This window comes from Vanessa atalanta, chromosome 7 (genome assembly GCF_905147765.1).
Source record: "Vanessa atalanta chromosome 7, ilVanAtal1.2, whole genome shotgun sequence".
Taxonomy (NCBI): Eukaryota; Metazoa; Arthropoda; class Insecta; order Lepidoptera; family Nymphalidae; genus Vanessa; species Vanessa atalanta.
The window spans coordinates 1,679,300-1,699,984 of record NC_061877.1 but is presented as its reverse complement, the minus strand read 5'-3'; the positions used below and the strand labels follow the sequence as shown (position 1 = coordinate 1,699,984).

General features: G+C 33.6%; 2 protein-coding genes across 2 annotated transcripts; both read right to left on the bottom strand.

Annotated features, from left to right (window-relative positions):
- Nucleotides 1-1,716: 1,716 nt before the first annotated feature.
- LOC125065093 (membrane alanyl aminopeptidase-like) lies at nucleotides 1,717-7,616 on the bottom strand. The gene is made up of 14 exons (XM_047672518.1): nucleotides 7,608-7,616; nucleotides 6,571-7,085; nucleotides 6,160-6,315; nucleotides 5,769-6,086; nucleotides 5,462-5,645; nucleotides 5,093-5,334; nucleotides 4,830-5,019; nucleotides 4,434-4,623; nucleotides 4,260-4,360; nucleotides 4,003-4,182; nucleotides 3,102-3,283; nucleotides 2,491-2,805; nucleotides 2,181-2,250; nucleotides 1,717-2,062 (listed from the first exon to the last, which is right to left on the bottom strand). The coding sequence occupies exons 1-14, from the start codon at nucleotides 7,608-7,610 to the stop codon at nucleotides 1,736-1,738; spliced, it is 2,973 nt and encodes a 990-aa protein (XP_047528474.1). The 5' UTR covers nucleotides 7,611-7,616; the 3' UTR covers nucleotides 1,717-1,735.
- Nucleotides 7,617-9,654: 2,038 nt separating this feature from the next.
- LOC125065092 (membrane alanyl aminopeptidase-like) lies at nucleotides 9,655-19,678 on the bottom strand. The gene is made up of 15 exons (XM_047672517.1): nucleotides 19,634-19,678; nucleotides 15,162-15,715; nucleotides 14,918-15,082; nucleotides 14,463-14,777; nucleotides 14,055-14,238; nucleotides 13,696-13,937; nucleotides 13,427-13,616; nucleotides 12,899-13,088; nucleotides 12,659-12,759; nucleotides 12,400-12,576; nucleotides 12,041-12,225; nucleotides 11,628-11,795; nucleotides 10,706-10,852; nucleotides 10,507-10,573; nucleotides 9,655-9,998 (listed from the first exon to the last, which is right to left on the bottom strand). Exons 2-15 carry the CDS (start codon nucleotides 15,713-15,715, stop codon nucleotides 9,684-9,686), a joined length of 3,000 nt encoding a protein of 999 aa, XP_047528473.1. The 5' UTR covers nucleotides 19,634-19,678; the 3' UTR covers nucleotides 9,655-9,683.
- Nucleotides 19,679-20,685: the final 1,007 nt, after the last annotated feature.

Here is a 20,685-nt window from a genome sequence, read left to right as displayed (position 1 = left end):
TAATATGACAAAGTTTCCAGAACAATAATTTACTTATTGAATATCTACAAAATAACATCACAATCTTTTAAAAACTAATTTTTTTTTTTTTTAAATAAATTTATAAATCGGAGTGAAAATAAAATTAAAAAGCCCGTGTTTTCTCATCTTATACAAATCTAGAGAATAGTTTTATTTCCTATCGCCTTAAGATGTGTTGACTATATTTTATTGCACTGATTAACCCTGGAGTTCAATTTTGGTGGGTATTATAAGCACTCGCCCTAAATGACTAAACGTAAAGGAATATCGCTATGCACCGTTAAGTCGAGGGTTCATGCACAACAGTGATAGACGCGTCCTTTCTTTTATATTTTACAGTTAAATATACATATATTTATGTCTGATAGTCTGACATATGACCGGGAATTTCAGTATTCGTATTTAAAAAAGATGTTTTATAAAGTACTAGCGACTCGCCCCGGCTTCATACTACAGAATGTCTTATAACGTTCACAGTTTTTCAATCATTAGACAATACAAACCGCTATGTCACTGCGTTTTAAATCTTCAATATCTTCGAAAATATTCATTTAAATTACATATTGTAAAGGGCCATATTAATCTATATTATATTCACAGTGTATTTAAGGTACTTAAGTGGATAATGATTATTGCTGTATTGCTTAAAATCGCTTCGAATATAAGCTATTATTTATTGTAAAAAGTAAAGGATAAAAAATTTTTGTTGTGGGCTTTCCCTAAAGGATGGACATACTTATACAATTACGGACTTTTTTAAAGACCTTTTTAAGGTGTACAATACAGTAGTACATTATTTTGATCTATCTCGTAGAGTTCATCCAGCGTTTGCAATGTAAGCGCAAAAATGTGTTTATTTACGACAACACTTCAGAAACCTCTGAAGTTATAAGTATTCTCTACTATATTGTGCATGTATTATAGATGTTAACCTTCCTCTTGAATCAATATAATTACATAGTATTAAAGAAAGTAAGACGCTTACCGCTATCGCTACTGCTATTTATGCTTAGATCTTTAAAATTAACACAACGGATTTTGATGCTGTTTTTATATATATATATAGACGCATTTATAATATTAGTATAGATTTGTAAATATTTTGTACAATTTGTCAGAGCTATGACGGTTTATTAAAAATATATTTATTTTGATAATTCATAGATTCTCTGAACTTCAAAAACGTGTATTCTTCATAGCAGGATGACAGGAGTGGCTGTTTTATGAAAGTATAAGAAATGTCTAAACTTTTAAAATGTGTGTTCTATTGTAGATTACTACACGAGTATTTGTATGTGAATTATCCTTTTCGAGGATAATATTTCTCACCTTAATTTGTGCTTCTTTGTCTGTGGTAGATATATGTGACAGTTTTTTTCCGCCACATGCAGGTTTCCTCACAATGGTTTCGTTCACCGTCTAGCATGAGATCATTTATAAACATAAATTACATACAACCAGTGAGATTTGGAAAAGTTTTATATTTTAGTCCAACAGACAAGAAAAGTAAGGATATCAATATAGTGAGTGTTATTTCTTTTTTCATAATAAATTAATAGTAAGCTCATAGAAATTCTACTAAAGGATTACTTTACACAAAATGTATATAAACACAATTAAAATATTTTTGGATTTATGGAAATAATTTAAAATCAATTTTATTGTAAATGTATAAATTTATTGAATATTTGATTTACATTATTATATTTCAACATTATGCCATTAAACTTATAGCAACTGTTGTCACTAAAGTTACAAAGCTTAGCGTAACTATATTAGCCGAGTCTGGTTCGCCATCACCACTGTCTTCACCACCGTCTTCATTTCCACCGTCTTCAGTTCCACCATCTTCAGTTCCACCGTCTTCATCTGTTATATCGTCAAGTTCATCTTCAACGAAACCAGTGTCAAAGTAGTTTAGGAATTCGGACACACGACGAACTGACCATGCAAGGTTGTTTCTAGTAGCCGTGACTCCATTGATTCCAGTGTTATAATCGTTACCGAGAATCTCACGATTTTGTTCCAACCAAGCTAAGAACTGAAATTTAACATTATGTTTAATTACTTTAGGGTATAAATATAGGCTATATTATATCAATATTGTAGTTATATGTGTATATAAAAAATAAGTAACCAATTGTGAAACAAATATTTACTTCATTGATCTGTTCTTCGTTTCTTAAGCGACTAGCAATGTTGCTTATAGGAGTAGCAGCGCTGCCAAGGCTATAAAATAAAAGAAAATCAATAGATTATTCAAAATTAATTTGCAAAGTTATTAAATAAAATTGTCTATACCCAAACAAAAATAAATAATCGAAATAATCTAAGCCAATATCAATCATCATCCTACTTACGCATCTAATTATATTTGTCCCTTCGCCTTCAAATGCGCCTTTTAATTCCATTTATAAATTAGTTCATCTTTAAACTTACATAAAATTTTATTTAAATAATCATACATACTTAGCTATGACTTGATTTACATTTCTTCTGAGCCAGTTAAATAATCTTGCTGTATTTTCTTCATTGCCAGTCACTGCTGAGTTCCAAGCAGTACTAAAATCTTGTGGCCTGATAATGTCGTTGTTTGATATTATAGCGTCTAAGAATTTATCTAAGCTTAGTTGATCAGTTGTACATCCAGCAGCTTGTATCATAACAACAATCTCGCTAGCGAGATCTTCATTGAGGAAACGATTCCAGAAATAATCGAAATCTTCAGCAGTTCCTTGTCTAAGACCACTGCAGTAAACCCATGGACGCATATTCGCTGGTAAGCTGAAAAATAACATTTATGTGTACAACATATTATTATATTTAATTTAATTAGAAAAATAACACAAAAAAAAGAGAAATCGATTATCTTCAAAAGAGTCACTACTGAGTTTCTTGCCGGTTCTTCTCGGTAGAATCTTCATTCCAAACCGGTGATAGCTTTACTTTAAATAGTTTGTTAAATGACTTGTGTAAAAGCCTACTTGAATGAAGTATATTTTGATTTTTTGCTTGATACAAAGGCGCATTTTAAATGTTTAAAGCTACTGCTTACAAATAAATACTTAAATATAACTTACAATGTATTACTTCTCCAGCTTGCAAAGTTTTGTCTTGCTGCTGCTGTGCATTCAGGGTGACCCATATTGCACAGGAATGTCATAACGTACATACGAAGTAAACCGTCCATATATGTATCACTATTTACTTCGGTGTAACCAAGACGTGCGGTGACAGCAGTGCTCAGATTTATTATTTCATTCTGCAATAAGAATAATCATTTAGTTTTCTGGCGTATTGAAGTTTAGTACTACCGCGTTTTTATAGAAAAAAAATGGAAGAGTTCTGGTGATTGCTCATTGTTCAAATATATATAAAATATTTATGTTTATACATCTCAGCGTCACAGTTCCCAAGATTGACCCCGCATTGACGATGCATTGGATCTTTGATTTCTTATAGACAGTGGTATGGTGGCACCACCAACATCAAGTGGCGCATTTGCCAGTCGACCTTTGTTTATTTAATTTTTTTATTTAAGCAGTATTTTTGAATTTTTTAAATAGTATTGCGTTGGTTAAACTCATTATATATTATGGCTCATTTTTATCTTTATGAAATGTACATAATGTAAACAAACAATGTGTTTGTTGTCACACTTTCTCTAAGATTTTGATCCCATGTACTAGTGATAAGGTCAAAATACAATATCGATGCAAGATATAACCGATAACTAATATTTTTAATTATATTATAATCGTGCTGTCTTTAGATAGAGAAATCGATTATCTTCAATAAACAAAAGAAAAATATTAAATATGTTTTTGAGCAAGACAAACATTATTTTCAAAATATTTTATAGGCAGTGGTCTTATACGTTCTAAAATAAAGATCTCTTAGTAGACTTAAAAAAATTGAAGATCATCTTTGAAAATAGAACCCAGCGCCTAACTTGTACCTTATATTAAAAATCATTCTTACCCGTAATCTTTGCAAATGGGTACTGTTGTATGATAATCGACTTGCTGCGAAGTTAAAACCTGTAATAGCAGCGATCCATGGTGCATAACCATCTTCCATTTTTAAAAACGACAAAACATTAAAAACTCTATTGTAAGGCAGAACTCCAGCTCTACCGAAAGCAAATAGATCATCAACGATCTGAAAAATAAAAATATATTCCCAAATATTCAAAAATAGAAGACAAATAGAAAAATTTATAAATAATATTTCTTCACCTGAGCACGATTCAATTCATGAATCAATGTTCTGTTATTGCTACGAAGAGCTCTAGTCAAAAGAGCCCAGTTAGTGTTATCATAGTTCACCCTATAGAACCCTAAAACAAATTAAAATTTTGAAAAAATTGTATTGAATTTCCAATAAATTAAAAAAACAGTAACGTATATTACCAGTTTGCTGTTTATTGAAAATAACCCACTCGTGACCCTCTGTCCCTCTTTGAACAGTAGACACTTGAGCTGTCAAGACTTGCGATGGTTTTAGGTTATTGAATTCTGGAGCTCCTCCTCTCGTCCACGTGATAGGAACGTCCCAAAGACTGGGGAATTGTGAGACTCCATTATCGCGGTTCCAACGTGACTAAGAAAAGATAAATAAAATATATAAAAGTAACTTATTCTAATTATAAGTATTATACAGATATAAATTGAAAAAGTAAATTTTGGATATTATGTAATTAAAACAAATTATATCCGTTGATATCTAATGCTTTTGTAAATTAAACATTTGATTGAAAACAAATATATTCGTTCTAGTACATAAGCAAAACAAAGATATATACTCACTTGAGTTACAATCATTTGACCTGTTCGTTGGTTAATGCTGACAGTCAGCACAGGATGACCGGCCTTTTCAGACCAGGATTTGAAATATCTATCAATAGTGATACCGTTGTACTGGGCGAGTGCATTGTCTTCAGCTGCTGCTGCATCCAAAGCTTCAAACAAATGACCCGGTTCTGCTACATCGAATTTCCTGTAGACGATAAAAATATTAAACTAAGAATTGTATGTGTCAATGTCCTTTGAAGAATTAAATCAAATCTTACCTGGCGTCTAGATATCTGCGTAGTCCTTTAACAAAGGTGTCTTCTCCGAGTAAATGTTGAGTCATTCTAAGGACGGAAGCACCTCTTGCATAGGTGATAACAGAGAAGTGCGCACTAACAGTAGCGGGATCATTAACATCTGGGTTTGTAAGCGCGTGTGCAGAATCAATGGAATCAGATAACATGGCAGAATGAACTTGTTCTACAATAAATCTAGTGTCGTATCCTAAATCGGGCGCAACCTTAAATAAAATAAGTAAGTATAAAAAATAATCGTTATAAAATACCAACTAGAGATTTAAACGTGATTTTTCAAATAAAGAACATTCTTAATTTGAAAAATATTCAAATACATGACTTTTAACAAACCGAATGTGTGAGATAGTACTGATAAAATCTGGCGAATCCTTCGTTTAACCATAAGTTGTCCCACCAAGCACAAGTGACAAGGTTACCAAACCACATATGAGCGACCTCGTGCGATACTATATTGGCTACCCGTTGTTTGTAGAAATGGTTGGAATTTTGTGGGTCGTACAGAATTAAGGCTTCCCTGAAAAAAAAGAGTATAACCGTCAGCAACGTATTTACAAATATTGTATTTATTTATTGATTTAATTTTGGATTATAATCTCTAAAATAAATGCTCAAATAAAATGATGTAACACGTATGTACCTGTACGTTAAGAGACCCCAATTTTCCATAGCACCAGCAGAAAAGTCTGGGATGGCAGCTTGTTTCATGTTTATGTTTTGAGCCATAGTATAATATGGAATTTGAGTATAATTTTCCATAGCTTCAAGAAGTTTCTCACCAATTTCAAGAGACCAATCACCAGTTCTTCCAGCATTATCTCTAGCGTATATATCGAATGGGCGTTGTAAATTATTATTGGTCGATACTTTCTGGTAATGCGACACTATAAACGCAACTAAATACGTCGAAGTTAGTGGAGTTGTGTAAAATGTTTCAGCCGTTCTTCCGTTGGGTAAGCTAAAATTAATATAATCTAATAAAATAACTGAGTTCTTAATGGAACTAAAGATAAAATATGAAAAATATTTACATTGCTGCATTTCTTATCGGCATGTTGGATATGCTGGAACTGAAATTGCTTTCTCTATTGATGGTGATATCAAACAGTGCTTTAAACGAGGGCTCGTCGTAACAAGGGAATGCTTGGCGAGCATGACCGGGCTGGAATTGGGTTGTACCCATCCACCTATAAAAAATCGTATAGGATTTTTATCTGATTATTATTAACATATAATCTGACTTCTGACTTACAATATCCAGAATAGATTCCAATTTCATAATTTTAATTAAAATAAATAACATAAAATAACATGTTTAGTAAAGACACTAAAAAAAAAGCTAGAAAATTATGGTTTCTTTTTGCATTAAGTGTTGTATTGCGAAATTCTGTTGATATATCTGTATAGTTCCGTTCTTTTAAAATATAATTATGGGCATTTACCTTATCCCAGTTGAGTCTCTGTACCAACTCCTATAGAAACCTCGCATATTCGTTTGGAGATTACCCGTGTACGTTACTCGAACAACATATTGCTGTCCCAATTGCAATGCTTCATTCGTACCTATTCTTAAAAAGCTCCTTGGCATCTCACACTCGAACGTATCGCTAGTTAGACCTATCTGAGCATTGTTTAAAGTGACAGACACACTTTGGATCGTCAGATCATTACAGTGCATTACTATTTCTCTGACATTAGCCTCAGTGGCTGTGATGTATATAAATGCAATACCATCAAAAGAAAATGGTCTAATATTAGGAGCAGTAGTGATATCGAAATACGGAGTCAAGTTAATTTCATATCGTGATGGCCGCGTGGTGGTAGGAAGGCGGTAGGATGGGTCACGCAACATTCTCCAAAATTCCGTCCACTCATCTTCGGGTACAGGAATGGGGCTTAACGCGGATAAGCTCTGTAAGAGAGCTGCCCCCAATATAAAAGCAATCCAGCGAACGACCTTAAAGAAAAAATAGCATTAACCCAACGCGCATTAATTTAGCAGAAGCTATTAGATGGCCTGTGCATTATTATTTTTATTTATATGTGGCAAACTGTGCAAATGGAGCTTGATGATGATAAGTCACCACAATATCGCAGTAAGATATATAATATTAACTATCCCTCATATTATCAACGCACCACAGGCCTTTGGGAACTAAGATGATATGTACTTTATGCTTGTAATTACAATGGGATATTTTTTCGGGGTAGAATTTATACCTAATTGCAGATTTTATCAAACTAAACGAAAAAGGTGTTTATTTTATAAATTATTATTTTTACATCTACCTACATAGAACCCATATCTGTAAACATCCGAATGACATAAATTACTTAAAAAATGAAATATTTAAAATTTATAATTATTGTATAACACATATTTATAAATCGTCAGCATATATTTGAAATAAAGTCACACTGAATTTTGATCTCAGGCAGCAAATTGAAATTATTAAAAAAAAATAGCAGATGAACTCACCATCTCGCTGGTTTGTTACAAAAACTGATAGAAATTTGAATATTTTTCTAATCGACTATGGTACGCCTTATCACAAACATTCACTAATCTCAATATCTTATCGATAACGTATTGATATTTAACAATATTGTAGGAGCACTTTAAGGTCATTATTTATAATCCTTGATAAAAACGGTATATTTTACTTTTCAAAGTATAATTTCAATCATAAAAATATAAGCATAAATTATATCTTCATATTATTTCTTGATAATAAAACGAAGCCTAGATGTACAATTTTATCGACTCATAATTACTTATAAAACCTGTAATCAATCTATTTTTTTTTTTTTCCGTGCAATCGAATTACGTCAATTGTTTACTAGGCTTAAGTACTCTAAATTTGAGAGGCTCGTTTGTCTAGAGGACAGCATTTAAAGACGATCCTCAGGTCCTAAAATAAATCCCCGAGATAGGTGATTAAAAAAATATATGTCTGTCTGTATGGATGTTGGCAGTGTTTACGTAGGTCTCAAAAAGCCTGTAAAGTGTAAAATAAGTGCTGCACCTAAACTTATTTCGGTCGTATCTGATTTGCAGTCTCATCGGATTATTACAGCGCCAGTTTGCATAAATAATCGCATGCAGTTGTCTATGTTGTTTGAGTTAAACACGACAGTGGGACATTATTATAAATCTATTATAAAAACTTAAACTGGTATTCCTTGAGAATGGTCCAATTCTTGAGGATCTTCGTATAATTTGATTTCACTTTTTTATTTATTTCTTTAATCTGCTTTTAGATCTCTTTCCTTATATTTTTACGAGTACTGGTGATTATTAATATTAAATACGATTATAAAGATTTTTTTTTATATTATTCACAATGAACGTTAACAATCAGTCCAATTATATACAGCGATGTTGTTGTTGCCCGCAGCTTTGCTCGCGTGGAATTTGAATATTTTACAGAATCGTTTAAAATATTACATTCATTTAAGACCTTTGTATACCACATTTGTCGTTCGAATTTCGTGGGCTAGAACCACCAGACTGCTGCTGACTATGTGCCCTATTAATTGTCATGCCGAAGCAGACTTTAAACGCGAACTCTCTTGAACTCAAAGGGGTATTCTGATGGTATCAAAGATATTCGTGGAATATACACTGTTTTTCCTTTAGCATATAAAGCGATAAGCTGTAGCCTTATAACATTACGATGGAGTGTAGTTAGTACTAGTCTGGTGAATAAAGTGTAATGCTCCTATCTTCTAAATTGACGGATTACTATACAATCTATCAACCAGTATTTCACCCCTTCGGTGTAGTATATCAGAAAACGCTTTTTTTATGGCGTAGGTTGGCGGACGAGCAATTAACCATCTAATGGAAATAATAACCATTCCTAACGTCGCCAATGCGCCACCAACTTTGGAAACTAAAGTGTTATGTCCCTTGTGCCTGTAGCTACACTGGCTTACTCACTCTTCAAACCGGAACACAACAATAGTGAGTACTGATGTTTGGCGGTATATTATCTGATGAGTGGGTTGTACCTACCCAGGTGGACTTGCACAAGGCCCTATCATCAGATTATAAATACGTATGATCGCTTATTACCGCTCATTGGAAAACATGAAATATCAGTATATTTACGAGTATGAGTTCTACCGTAACACTAGTGCTGCAGAAGCAGCTCGAAGGATTAATGATGTGTACGACGCTGGTGTCGCAAAAGAAAGCACGATATGTTTTTGGTTTCAACGTTTTAGTTCTGGAACTTTCGACCTTCAGAACAAACCCCGTGGACGGCCGGACACCAAAGTGGATAATAAAGAATTAAGGGCTATTGTCGAAGTGGAATAGCCGAAGAGCCGAAATGGCCCAGTAGTTAGAACGCCTGCATCTTAACCGATGATTGCGGGTTCAAACCCAGGCAAGCACCACTAAAAATTAATGTTCTTAATTTGTGTTCGGTACAAGTAGACCCTTTTTTTAATAAAATAACATATTATAAAAAATATATTTAATAATTTACAAATACAAAATTGTATATTTACACATTTAATACGCACTTAGGCTTTATTTATTTAATAGCTATACAAAAACATTAACCACAAATGCTAATAAAAGTGCTGTAACTGATAGTACGGATGTTATTGCTGAATCAGGTAGGTTGGGTGATTCAGGTTCGACCAACTGCGGTGGTGCCACAGTGACGGGTGTAGTCACTGGTGGTGACGTGACAGTGCTAGGGGTAACGACCGCGTCACCATTGACGAAGTAATCGTCTAAGTCATCCTGGACCGTACCGACCCAAAGAAGACTCTGACGTACAGAGTTCGTGCTCTCAGTGATGCCTTGATAATACTCTCCCAGTGCGACTTGATTTTGGTTAGCCCAGGTTTGGAACTAAAAATAATAAAATATAAATAAATCTGTATCATTTTTTTAATCAACTTAATGTAATTTGTCTATCAGTATTATTATTAAACTGATTCGTTGTTGTGGTGGCTACCTTGTGACTTTTGTTTACATCTCGAAGTCTAGGATTTAAATCCAAAGTCGGGGTTAGACATATTATTATTTTTTGTCATATATACAGTTGCAAAGAAAACAGAGTTATAAGCCACGTCTGATATATCTTAAGTCGTGTTAAATTGCTGTCCCATCGTATTATGTGGATTAAAACATACAGGTGAGTGTTTGCCTTCTATCGCTTCCAATAGAGCTAGAAATTATTTGAGGCTAATCACCTTGACCGTATGGCTATTTATTTTGTATCTCTTTGATGAGAACAACAGTTTAAGTAACTGTGAACGATTAAAATATTCTCGAATATAAGTAATTACCCTACAACTTTCAAATTAACGTTATGATATGATATTTATATATTTAACGTTAATTTCGAATAATTTACCTGATTGATTTCAGCAACAGTACGCAATCTTGAAATTACTGATGTTAAAGGAGATGCAGATCCGAAACTGGAAAAAAAATACATAACCGTTAGACTGCCAATCATTTCAGAGACCCTCTTATATAATACAGATTATTTTATTTTTATCACTGAACTTAATTCACCCATAGAAATCACCCAATCGGTAAATCACACTTACGCGTTAAGGACGGCTTGTAAGTTATTTTGAATGTATTCCAAGACAATACGAGTATTTCCTTCGTTGCCATTAAGAGCGCTGTTAAAAGCAACACTGTAATCTTGAGGACGGATAACAAAATTTTCCGTAACGATTTCATTCAGGAACCTGGAAACATATAACTAATTAAAAAAATACATATTTAACGCCGTAAATTTTATAAATGTACTTTAATATGACTATGGTATGCCTCGTATTTAATTGATTTCTAGTTTTTTTCGTCTTTAGCACGCTTGCTATTCGTGAATAACATCATTTTTTATGTAATTAAATCACATTTTTTGAATTGAATATTCAATTCCATGTATTAAAATTTTTTGGAATCAAAATTGTTTTTTTGAATTCAATTAAGAAAATGCGATGCGAACAAATATGAATATCAATATCGAGTTACAACCTCTAAAATCCCATTCGTTTTAACGAAAAGATTATTGTAAGACACATCAAAGCGGTTATGAAAAGTAAGCGTACGTAATCATCTCAACTTCGTTGCCATAACACACGTAAAGCGACATATGGCAGAAAAACATCCTCATAATGTTTTTATTGACAGCAGATCACAAAATAAAGATATGCAAAGGATATGCACATTAGACCTCAGAGGGGTTCCCCAGATCTAATTCCCCCTTCTTCCCTAAAGATCTGCGTAGGAGCGTAATTGCATATAGTAGGAAAGCATATTGCGTCTATGGAAAGGAAGAGTTAAAACGTGGAAATGGTAGTACTGGGACATTAAATTTTTGTTTAATTCTCGTTTTCCGAAACAATACTGAAAAGACTACGTGATATTTTTTGGTAATGTGATTACTATGGTTTAGTAACCTTACTTAATCATAAACTACTATTATAATATGCATTTATTGTGTACCAATTGTTTTCTTACCTGTTAAGTGATACGGCATGAGGTGTACATCCAAGAGTCTGAAGAAGTAAGATTTTTTCAGTGTAAGTATTATGTTCATTATAGCGCTGCCAGAGGAAATCAAAGTCAGCGACTGTTCCATCTCGAAGACCATTGCAGTATACCCAATTACGACTATTCACAGGAACTCTGTAGAAGAACCATAAAGCTATTTAAATTAAAGATTCTTAAACAGCTCGTAAAATTTTTATCTGGTATATTTTTATTTGGTTTTTGCTTATTGAATTATCTAGTAGTCGTAAAACCTCAGAGCTTCATCTGTTATATATATCTGTATCTGACGTTATATTGCACGTTTCATGTAGATTTTGACGTCATGGACCAAGATCTATTTACCTACGTACGTAGTACTTTAAAAAAGAAAAAATACTAACGGAGTTCCGATGGTGACGAGTGCACGGAATTGAGTTGTTGCTGCATTACGACATGCGGCCACGTTCAGGTTACACATTAAAGGTGCCAATTGGTACCTTAGGTATGACCTCATGAAGGTCTCACCAGTAACTGGCGTATAACCTAATTGGGTCATCACATTAGTTGCCCAGCGACTTATTTGGGCCTGTAAAAAGCAAACATATAAATGTTACGCGCCACACACAATACGCTAAATTATTATATTTAATTTATCTTCAATAATTTATATTAAATTCAATAAAAGTCATACATACTTCTTTAGCAACTACTTCAAATGAAAAAAAGTTCTATAAAATTATCTAATTCATGTATACTATACCTCCAATCGAGTAAGATAAGTAGTTCCAGCAAGCCTGTTCCTAAGCCAATTAAAGCCGGTCAGCGCAGCGACCCATGGGGCGTATTCGGTCTCATTTTCAAGGAAAGAGAGAATATTAAAAGCTCTGCTGTATGACATAAGACCAGCTCGTGCGAATTGGAAGACATCATCAACGATCTAAAAATTAATTAATCATGTTTCAAATTCTAATCTTAGCAAATTATTTACGTGAAATTTGAAAAAGAGTCATTCCACCGACCTGTGCCCTATTATATTCGTGAATCAATGTTCTATTTGCACCACGTAATGCTACGACGATTAGATCCCAAGTGTATGGGTCATAATTAACTCTATAGAAACCTGCAAGGAACAAGATTCATGTGTTAAAAACACAGACATTATAATTAAAAGAATTCGTTACAGTTAAAATATTTGGCATACGGTAAATGTTTAACATAACAATAATATCGATAGTCGTCGAAGTAAATACTATTATTACCGGTCTGTTGTTTATTAAAGATGACCCATTGGTCTCCTATTGAGCCGCGGTTCACAACAGTTACTGCTCTGCTAAGGATGTGACTAGGCTTGAGGTCATTGAAGTTAGGATTTGCAGCAGTCGCAAATGTGATAGGAATGATGTAGTTTAAGTTCGACGCGGCATATCCGGTGTTAATGCTGAAACGACGCTGAAAAATAATTTATGCATTAAAAAATAGCTTACTTATTTTTTTCCGCTTACGATTTACCTAATATATCCAATAACTAAGTAAAACATTGATTAGAACATGTGTATCTGAACTGATGAATTCCAGTTCAAATTCAGATAAGCACCGATGAATTTTCATGTGTTTGTTATTAAAACGTTTCGTGTTCGGCGGTGAAGGAAAATTTCACTGCCTGTCACACATTTTACCAACTCGCATCGGGGTCGCATGGTGAAATAGGATCCAAACCATCTTGTCACAAATCAGAGGAGACTGTGGTGTATAATTTACCTGCTGTATTAATTTTTCTTTTTTTTTACCTGAGTAATGATCATATCTCCAGTCTGGTGATTGACTTGAACATTTAAGATAGGATGACCGCTTTGCTCAGTCCAGCTTCTATAATATTCAACCAATGAGAAGTTGCCATACTGTGAAAGAGCGCCAGCCGCAATACCGGCCGTTTCGAGGGCTCGGAAGAGGTGAATTGGTGCTGCAATATCGAAGCGACTGAAATTTGATATACACAATATATGATAAAGTATTTAAAACGTCAATACTTATAAAAAAATACAAGAAAAGTTTATACCGTTCATTTAAGTATCTACGAAGTCCATCAGTATGTACCACGGTACCAAGGAGATGTTCCGTCATCCGAATAATAGCAGCACCTTTATTGTAAGATATAGTAGAGAACATAGTACGGACTGACGCAGGGCTACCAATATTGGGATTAGTCAATGGGTGGGCTGATTCAGAAGAATCAAACAATAAGGCCGTATGCATTTGTTCATTAATAAAACGTGTGTCTAATCCCATGTAATCTTCGACCTGAAAATTGTATTCTCCATAAAAAAGTTACCATCAAATAGACTGAATTTTGAATTGCTCAAATTAAATTTTGAATTTCGTATACTTTTTAATTTGAAAATCATTATAATCACTTACCCAGTGAGTGAGGAAGTATTGATAGTATCGGGCAAAGCCTTCGTTAAGCCATAAACTGTCCCAGAATTCGCAGGTAACTAAGTTACCGAACCACATGTGGGCGATTTCGTGAGACAAAATGTAAGCAATCAGCTGTTTGAAGTAATCATTCGTATTATTTTGGTCGTACATCAAATAAGCTTCCCTGTTGAAATTAATAATCAGATATATAACGATATCCATAAAAGAACAGATACAGACCAGATATTGTGATATAATATTTTATATTATTATAATATTCGGTATGCCTTTTTTACTTTTATTTGGAAATCAATACAGCCATTGTAAATGTACAAATAATTTGAAATTTCATTCAAACTATTATAAATCTATCTTCTGTCTATTAACTGAAATAAAATGTTTCTTTACCTGTATGTGATCAGACCCCAGTTCTCCATAGCTCCGGCTGAGAAATCAGGAATGGCAGCGTGAGTCATTTTTAGGTTAGGGTGTATACTGAAATATTCAATTCCAGTGTGTACATTCATGCTCTCCGTAAGAAGCTGGCCGACCTCCAAGGCATAATCTCCTTGCCTTTCACGGATAGCTGATTCTCTTGCAATCAATTCGTAGGTGAGAAGATTGTTTTGTGTAACAGACATTGATTCATATTGAGCGACAACGAGGGCGAGTAGATATGTTGACATTACAGGTGTAGTATGGTAGACATCTTCTTGGTAGTTACTAAAACATATTAATAAGTTGTGTTCTATAAGATTATCGCTTTATAAATGATGAAGCTCTTTGTATCAACTTTTTTTTTTTTTAAGTAATACAGTACAAAAACATTGAATCAATATAATATCGATTTGTTCAATACTCACGGTATAACACTATTGCGTGTTTCTCTAATTCTCGTACATGACCAACTTCTATAAGAAGTTGGACGTCTGATGACAATATCGAAGGTAGCCTTAAAACTCGGTTCGTCATAACAAGGGAAAGCAAACCGCGCTGAAGTTGCTTGGAATTGTGTTGATGCCATCCAGCTACAAGAAAATTATATAAAGAAATAAACCATTATGCAGTCGTTTTGCTTTGAAATACACATCAAACTTGATAACTTACCTTACTGTGGCTTGGGAAGGCGTATTTCTAAACCAACTCCTATATATTCCATACATGTCATTTCTTAATTCAGAACTGAATTCTATAATAAGTCTGTATATAATGGGTGTTTGTGCATTATATTGCAAAGATCCAGTCGCCAGTCTCACTCTCAAAAAGTGCAATTCAGAATCAACAACATAAGTCTGGGGAATAAGCGTAGTCCCCAGTTGCAATTGAACTGAAGTAAGGTTCTGATCATGGGAGTGAATGACGATTTCAGCCACATTAGCTTGAGTAGCAACCAGCTGAATTTCAACTCTACCAGTAAGCATAAACCTGTCTATGTCAACCGCCCATAGAATATCGTAGTGGACTGGACGAGTAGTCGTCGGTAGACGGTAGTTCAGTTGAACAGCATTTTTAGCGATATTTTCGTAATCGTCGATATTTTCGAATATTTGACCTTCTAATTTTTCATCTAGAAAAATTGTGTTTCTTGTTACTGGTGGATTTGACAATGCATTTGCGCAAATAAATGCCGCCGATAGGAGGAAGAATCTGAAAGTCGCCATCTGCAAATAAATCAATCATTTTGATTCCATAGGCATAAATTTTTATTTTTAAGTATAATTAGGCGGATGAGTAAATGGATCACCTGACTGTAAGAGGTTACCACTGCCTATAGACCTTAGTACTGTAAGAAATATTAAATATTCCTTACATCAGCAATGCGCCACCAACCTTGGAGGCTAAGCTGTTATGTCCTTTGTGTTTTTAGTTACACTGGCTCACTAACCCTTCAAACTGGACAACAATACTGAGTATTGATTTTTGGTGATTGAATATACATATGATGAGTAGGTGGTACTTAGATGGGCTTGCACAAGGACAAGACTTGGTTACCGCTAAGTAAAATTAAATTGTCAAAATTATACACCTTATTGCTTTCACTAGAGACAGGAGATCTGGTTCATTGTTTCTAAAGAGGATCGAAATTCAATGGGGAAATGCTGCTAGCATTCAAAGCCATAATTTTACGCGGTCGTGATTTGTACATTAACTATTTTCAACTCCTATTTTTATATAATTCCGGCTTTAGTGTAACAAATTCTCATGTAAATAAAGTTGCCAGAAACATTAATGAATGCACAAAAAAAACACTTGATGTGTTCGAAATATCTTAAAATTAATTGATGTTATAAATATCGACAGTACATAGATACGTACGTAAGTTGATAAGAGTAATGAATGCCGACTGATTATTTCATTTTTATCATTTAGATTTGCTAAAGTTCTGATAATAATTAAGTTAACCTTGATACTATATAACACATTTCTAAAAAGTTATAGATAATTTTATACGAAACGTGACTGACATCGATAGGTGCACCGTTGCACGTAAACAAATTCATTTTTAGCATTAGCAGCCCGTAAATATCCCACTGCTGGGATAAAGGCCTCCTCTCCCTTTGAGGAGAAGGTTTAGCATATACCACCACACTGCTCCAATGCGGGTTGGCGGAATACACATGTGGCAGAATTTCGTTGAAATTAGACACATGCAGGTTTCCTCACGATGTTTTCCTTCACCGCCGAGCACGAGATGAATTATAAACACAAATTAAGCACATGAAATTTCAGTGGTGCCTGCCTGGGTTTGAACCCGAAATCATCGGTTAAGATGCACGCGTTCTAACCACTGGGCCATCTCGGCTCCACCGAGAACAAATTCATTACAGAATTTTAATTGTATGTATTTTCTGTATATATATAAAAATAGACAGACAATATTACACATGCTTTTTACATTTTCTTGTTGGAATCTCTTTTTTTGTTGTTGAAGGAATTTGAACAAATTAATTAGGATTAAAATTTAATATGCAGACTTGATGCTGCAGATAATGCTGCAAAATCAACAGGATACCCGACTCCTCACAAACCTACAGCAGAAGTTTCTTGTTTGAGCTCATTACAATGATTTCAAGGAATAATTCATATAAATATATACCTTTTAGTGTTTTATTATTTGAGTCGACCGTTACTCCAATTTTAATTTCAATATTTATACCCTCGTACCGGAAAATAAATATTTAAACTAAAGTGTAACAAATATATTTTGTTCCGTTTATATTATTTGCTGTTTTGTGTTTATTAATAGTTTGTCATAAATACATATTTCTTTATATATATAACAAATCATGAAGTCGTGTTGTTTACACCATTAAAGATGTATCACACCAGTTATTAATTTATAGTACTTAGTGATAAGTTGACGGTGTAACTTTTTCAATAAATAAATAAATAAAATAAATGAATAATGAGATATATTGAAAGATGGTGAAAGGTTGAAAATTACGCATTAGCTCTTTCTGAACGGGAAACACCCGAAAAAAATATTTTTCTGAAAATCGGCAAATCTTCACCTACGTGGCCTACCGGGTCCAGCTTAACCTAAGAATCATGCAGATAACCTCCAAGCGAACATTTTTTTTTATTACGATCCCAAGCACGTTCTAATTTTATAAATAAAGAGATTAAACCTATACGACAGTTAGATATGTGTTATCGAGTTTACTATGTATGTCATAAGCTCATTAATCTTTTAAAAATATATATATCTTTTTTTATTGTTTAACTACTTGGCTTCGCACGGGTGCAATGCTGATATACTACAGAATGTCTAACAACGTTCACAGTTTGTCAGTCATTAAACAATACAAACCGCTATGTCCCTGTAAATCTGTAATATCTTCGAAAATATTCATTTAAATAACATACTGCAAATGGCCATATTGATCCATATTAAATTTACTTAATTGGACAAGGATTAATGCTGTATTCCTTAAAATTGCTTCGAAAATAAGCCATTATTTCTCGTAAAAAGTAAAGGATAAAAAATAGTTGTCGTGGGCTATCACTAAGAGATAGAAATATACCATCGCGGACTTTTTTGAAGACCTTTTTAAGGTATACAATACTGTAGTACGTTATTTTCATCTAACACGTAGGGTTCAGCCAACGTTTGCAATGTAAGCGCAAAAAATGAGTTTATTTACGACATCACTTCAGAAACCTGTAAAATTATCAGTGTTTCTCAACTATAATGGACAGAGAGAGAGAGAACACATGCAGTATTATGTGTATAAACCTTCCTCTTGAAACAATCTATGTAGTAAAGAAAACCGCATCAAAATCCGTTGTGTAATGTTAAAGATGTAAGCATACACAGGGACAGACAGCGGTGAGCGAATTTGTTTTATACTATGTAATGATGAGACACTCGATTTAACCGCCTAATATGACATAGACATTATCCTTTACCATTGTTTCGCAACGGGCTTTTATACTTCGTGGTTGGTCAAGTGATTAGTTTTTACAACGCAGGACTAATTGTATCATTAATATTACGCAATGTAGTGCTCGGTTCTTCTCACTCACGTATGTAATGCTCGATACTGAACTGCTACAATAGAAGCAAATATGAGGAACCTATGAAATGCGAGATAAATGCATTACCGGTCGAAACTAAATAATCCGCTTATTAATGAACCTCTCACTGTTGCATTGTTCGTCCTATTCCATATTATTTTTTAAATTGTATGTAATTTTTGAGATCTGGAAGTATTGGTTTTTGTCATTTAAAGCTTAAGTAAGTCCACTGCAAGCTTGGTGGTCGGGTGTAAATACGTCGAGTAGTGAGTGACTCATCATATTATAGCGCCAAAGAGCAATACTTGGGTACAGTTATGATCCAGTTTGAAGGGAGAATGACAGTAACTTAACGTAACTTTAGGCACAAGGGACATAACATCATTGGCAGTCATTATTGAATTGTTGGCACGTTAGTGATATTTCTAACAGCACTTATGTCTACGGACGATCGTGATCTTTGAAACTAGTATATAACTGTATATATCCCTATACTTATAGTAGTTTGGCACACTTTACTATTTGTAATGTTCATTTTTAATAGGTAAATAATAAGCCCAAATAAAAACAGTTAATTACAGACAGACAGTCTTTTGTGTCTTCGCATCGTATATATATTTGTTGTGTGTCACGTAATAAGCTATGTTATAATAAATATAAAAACACTATTTTTTATAACTAATACAGATCTATTCACTCGAAAAGGTGCGCCCTTCTAAGTTATTTTTTAATCAACATGTATTAGTACGAGTGACCCTCGTGTTTACAAGATGTCTTAGTGTGCGTGAGACGACTAAGAGTAGAGACAGCAAAATAATTAATACAACGTTGAGTTTTTTTTATTCAAGCGCAGATTATTTAATATGTACCCCTACATACGTGCCTACGTAAGTGAATATATGCTTATCAGGTATTAAATTATCAAAACCAAGTTTATGCTAAAAAGCTATTTATAATATAAGAAGAATAAAACGTGAGATTTAAACATAATATACATTTGTAATATAGAATTATTTCAATTTAATATAAGTATAAAAAAATCCTATTTTAAAAGATCATACCTTTGACTTTGAAGGCGACGACGACACGAGCCGATTGACCGGCAACTGGATTATTTTATTTTCCGAATTTTCAATGTATTATCATTGATATCCGACATTTATCGCTTTATCAAATATAATCGAGGAATTGTAATCATTATTTTAAGGATTAATTATGACTCGCCGCTGATTCTGATACTCGTTTGACTATCTATTACTGTCAACTCAATATATGTACATATTGTACTAAAACGTATTAGGTATTATTATTAATACACTTTATAAAGTGACCTTACATAGAGGGTTTTATTCGACCTCACATTCAGCGGTGTACCGCTTATATAATTGATGGTATTCTGAAGAATTGATTAAAAGTACTTTAAAAAAATCGCATTTTTTAGGAATTACTAACCTTAAAGCTTTTGCTAGCGACTTTTAACCTTTAACCTACGACGTTTTACATCACTAGTTGCGATATCGACGCATTAAAAATCTTCTTTTTTTTATTTTGAATGTTGACATTTCATTATATTCCGGTTTTTTGGTTTTGGCAGTGATTCTGAACAGGGATTGGCAGACTACGCAGTAAATAATATAGTGCTCAAATGCGTGTGTCAACTCTAGTGCATTCTTTGTTCCCACGGTTTAATAATCCATCGGAACACCATTCCAACGAGACTGGAAAGAGTTTATTCATCATGCGTATAATATAATCATTACGTGTTAATGTAAATTAAGTTTCTTGACGGTTATTCTAAATAGTTCTCTCATTTCATTCAATTCAATATTGTAACAAGTGCTCAATACAAGTGCTTTTATGAACAACCAATCAAATTAATTCTAATCTTCTGGCTGCTACTGAAAAATTATTGACAGAAAAACGTAATAAGTTTTATTGGCCTGATTTGGGATTTTAAGCCTTATAATACGGTACCTTACTAATACGGTCTATGTAATCTTAGCATTAATAAGTAAATAAATGTAAGTAAAAATACTCTAGTCACGAAGATAAATTAGTCGTATAAAGATGACCTTTATATGACCTTCGTGATCAAGTAGTGTGTACACCGGTT

Excerpts from the sequence above, each read along its gene's own strand:
- LOC125065092 (XM_047672517.1), bottom strand. The coding sequence starts at position 15,715 with ATGGCGACTTTCAGATTCTTCCTCCTATCGGCGGCATTTATTTGCGCA. Across the intron at positions 13,089-13,426 it reads GAGATATGATCATTACTCAG|CGTCGTTTCAGCATTAACAC; the intron begins GTAAAAAAAAAG and ends ATTATTTTTCAG. Across the intron at positions 12,760-12,898 it reads CTTTAATAAACAACAGACCG|GTTTCTATAGAGTTAATTAT; the intron begins GTAATAATAGTA and ends TGTTCCTTGCAG.
- LOC125065093 (XM_047672518.1), bottom strand. Across the intron at positions 6,316-6,570 it reads AGAGACTCAACTGGGATAAG|GTGGATGGGTACAACCCAAT; the intron begins GTAAATGCCCAT and ends GATTTTTTATAG. Across the intron at positions 4,361-4,433 it reads TTTCAATAAACAGCAAACTG|GGTTCTATAGGGTGAACTAT; the intron begins GTAATATACGTT and ends AATTTGTTTTAG.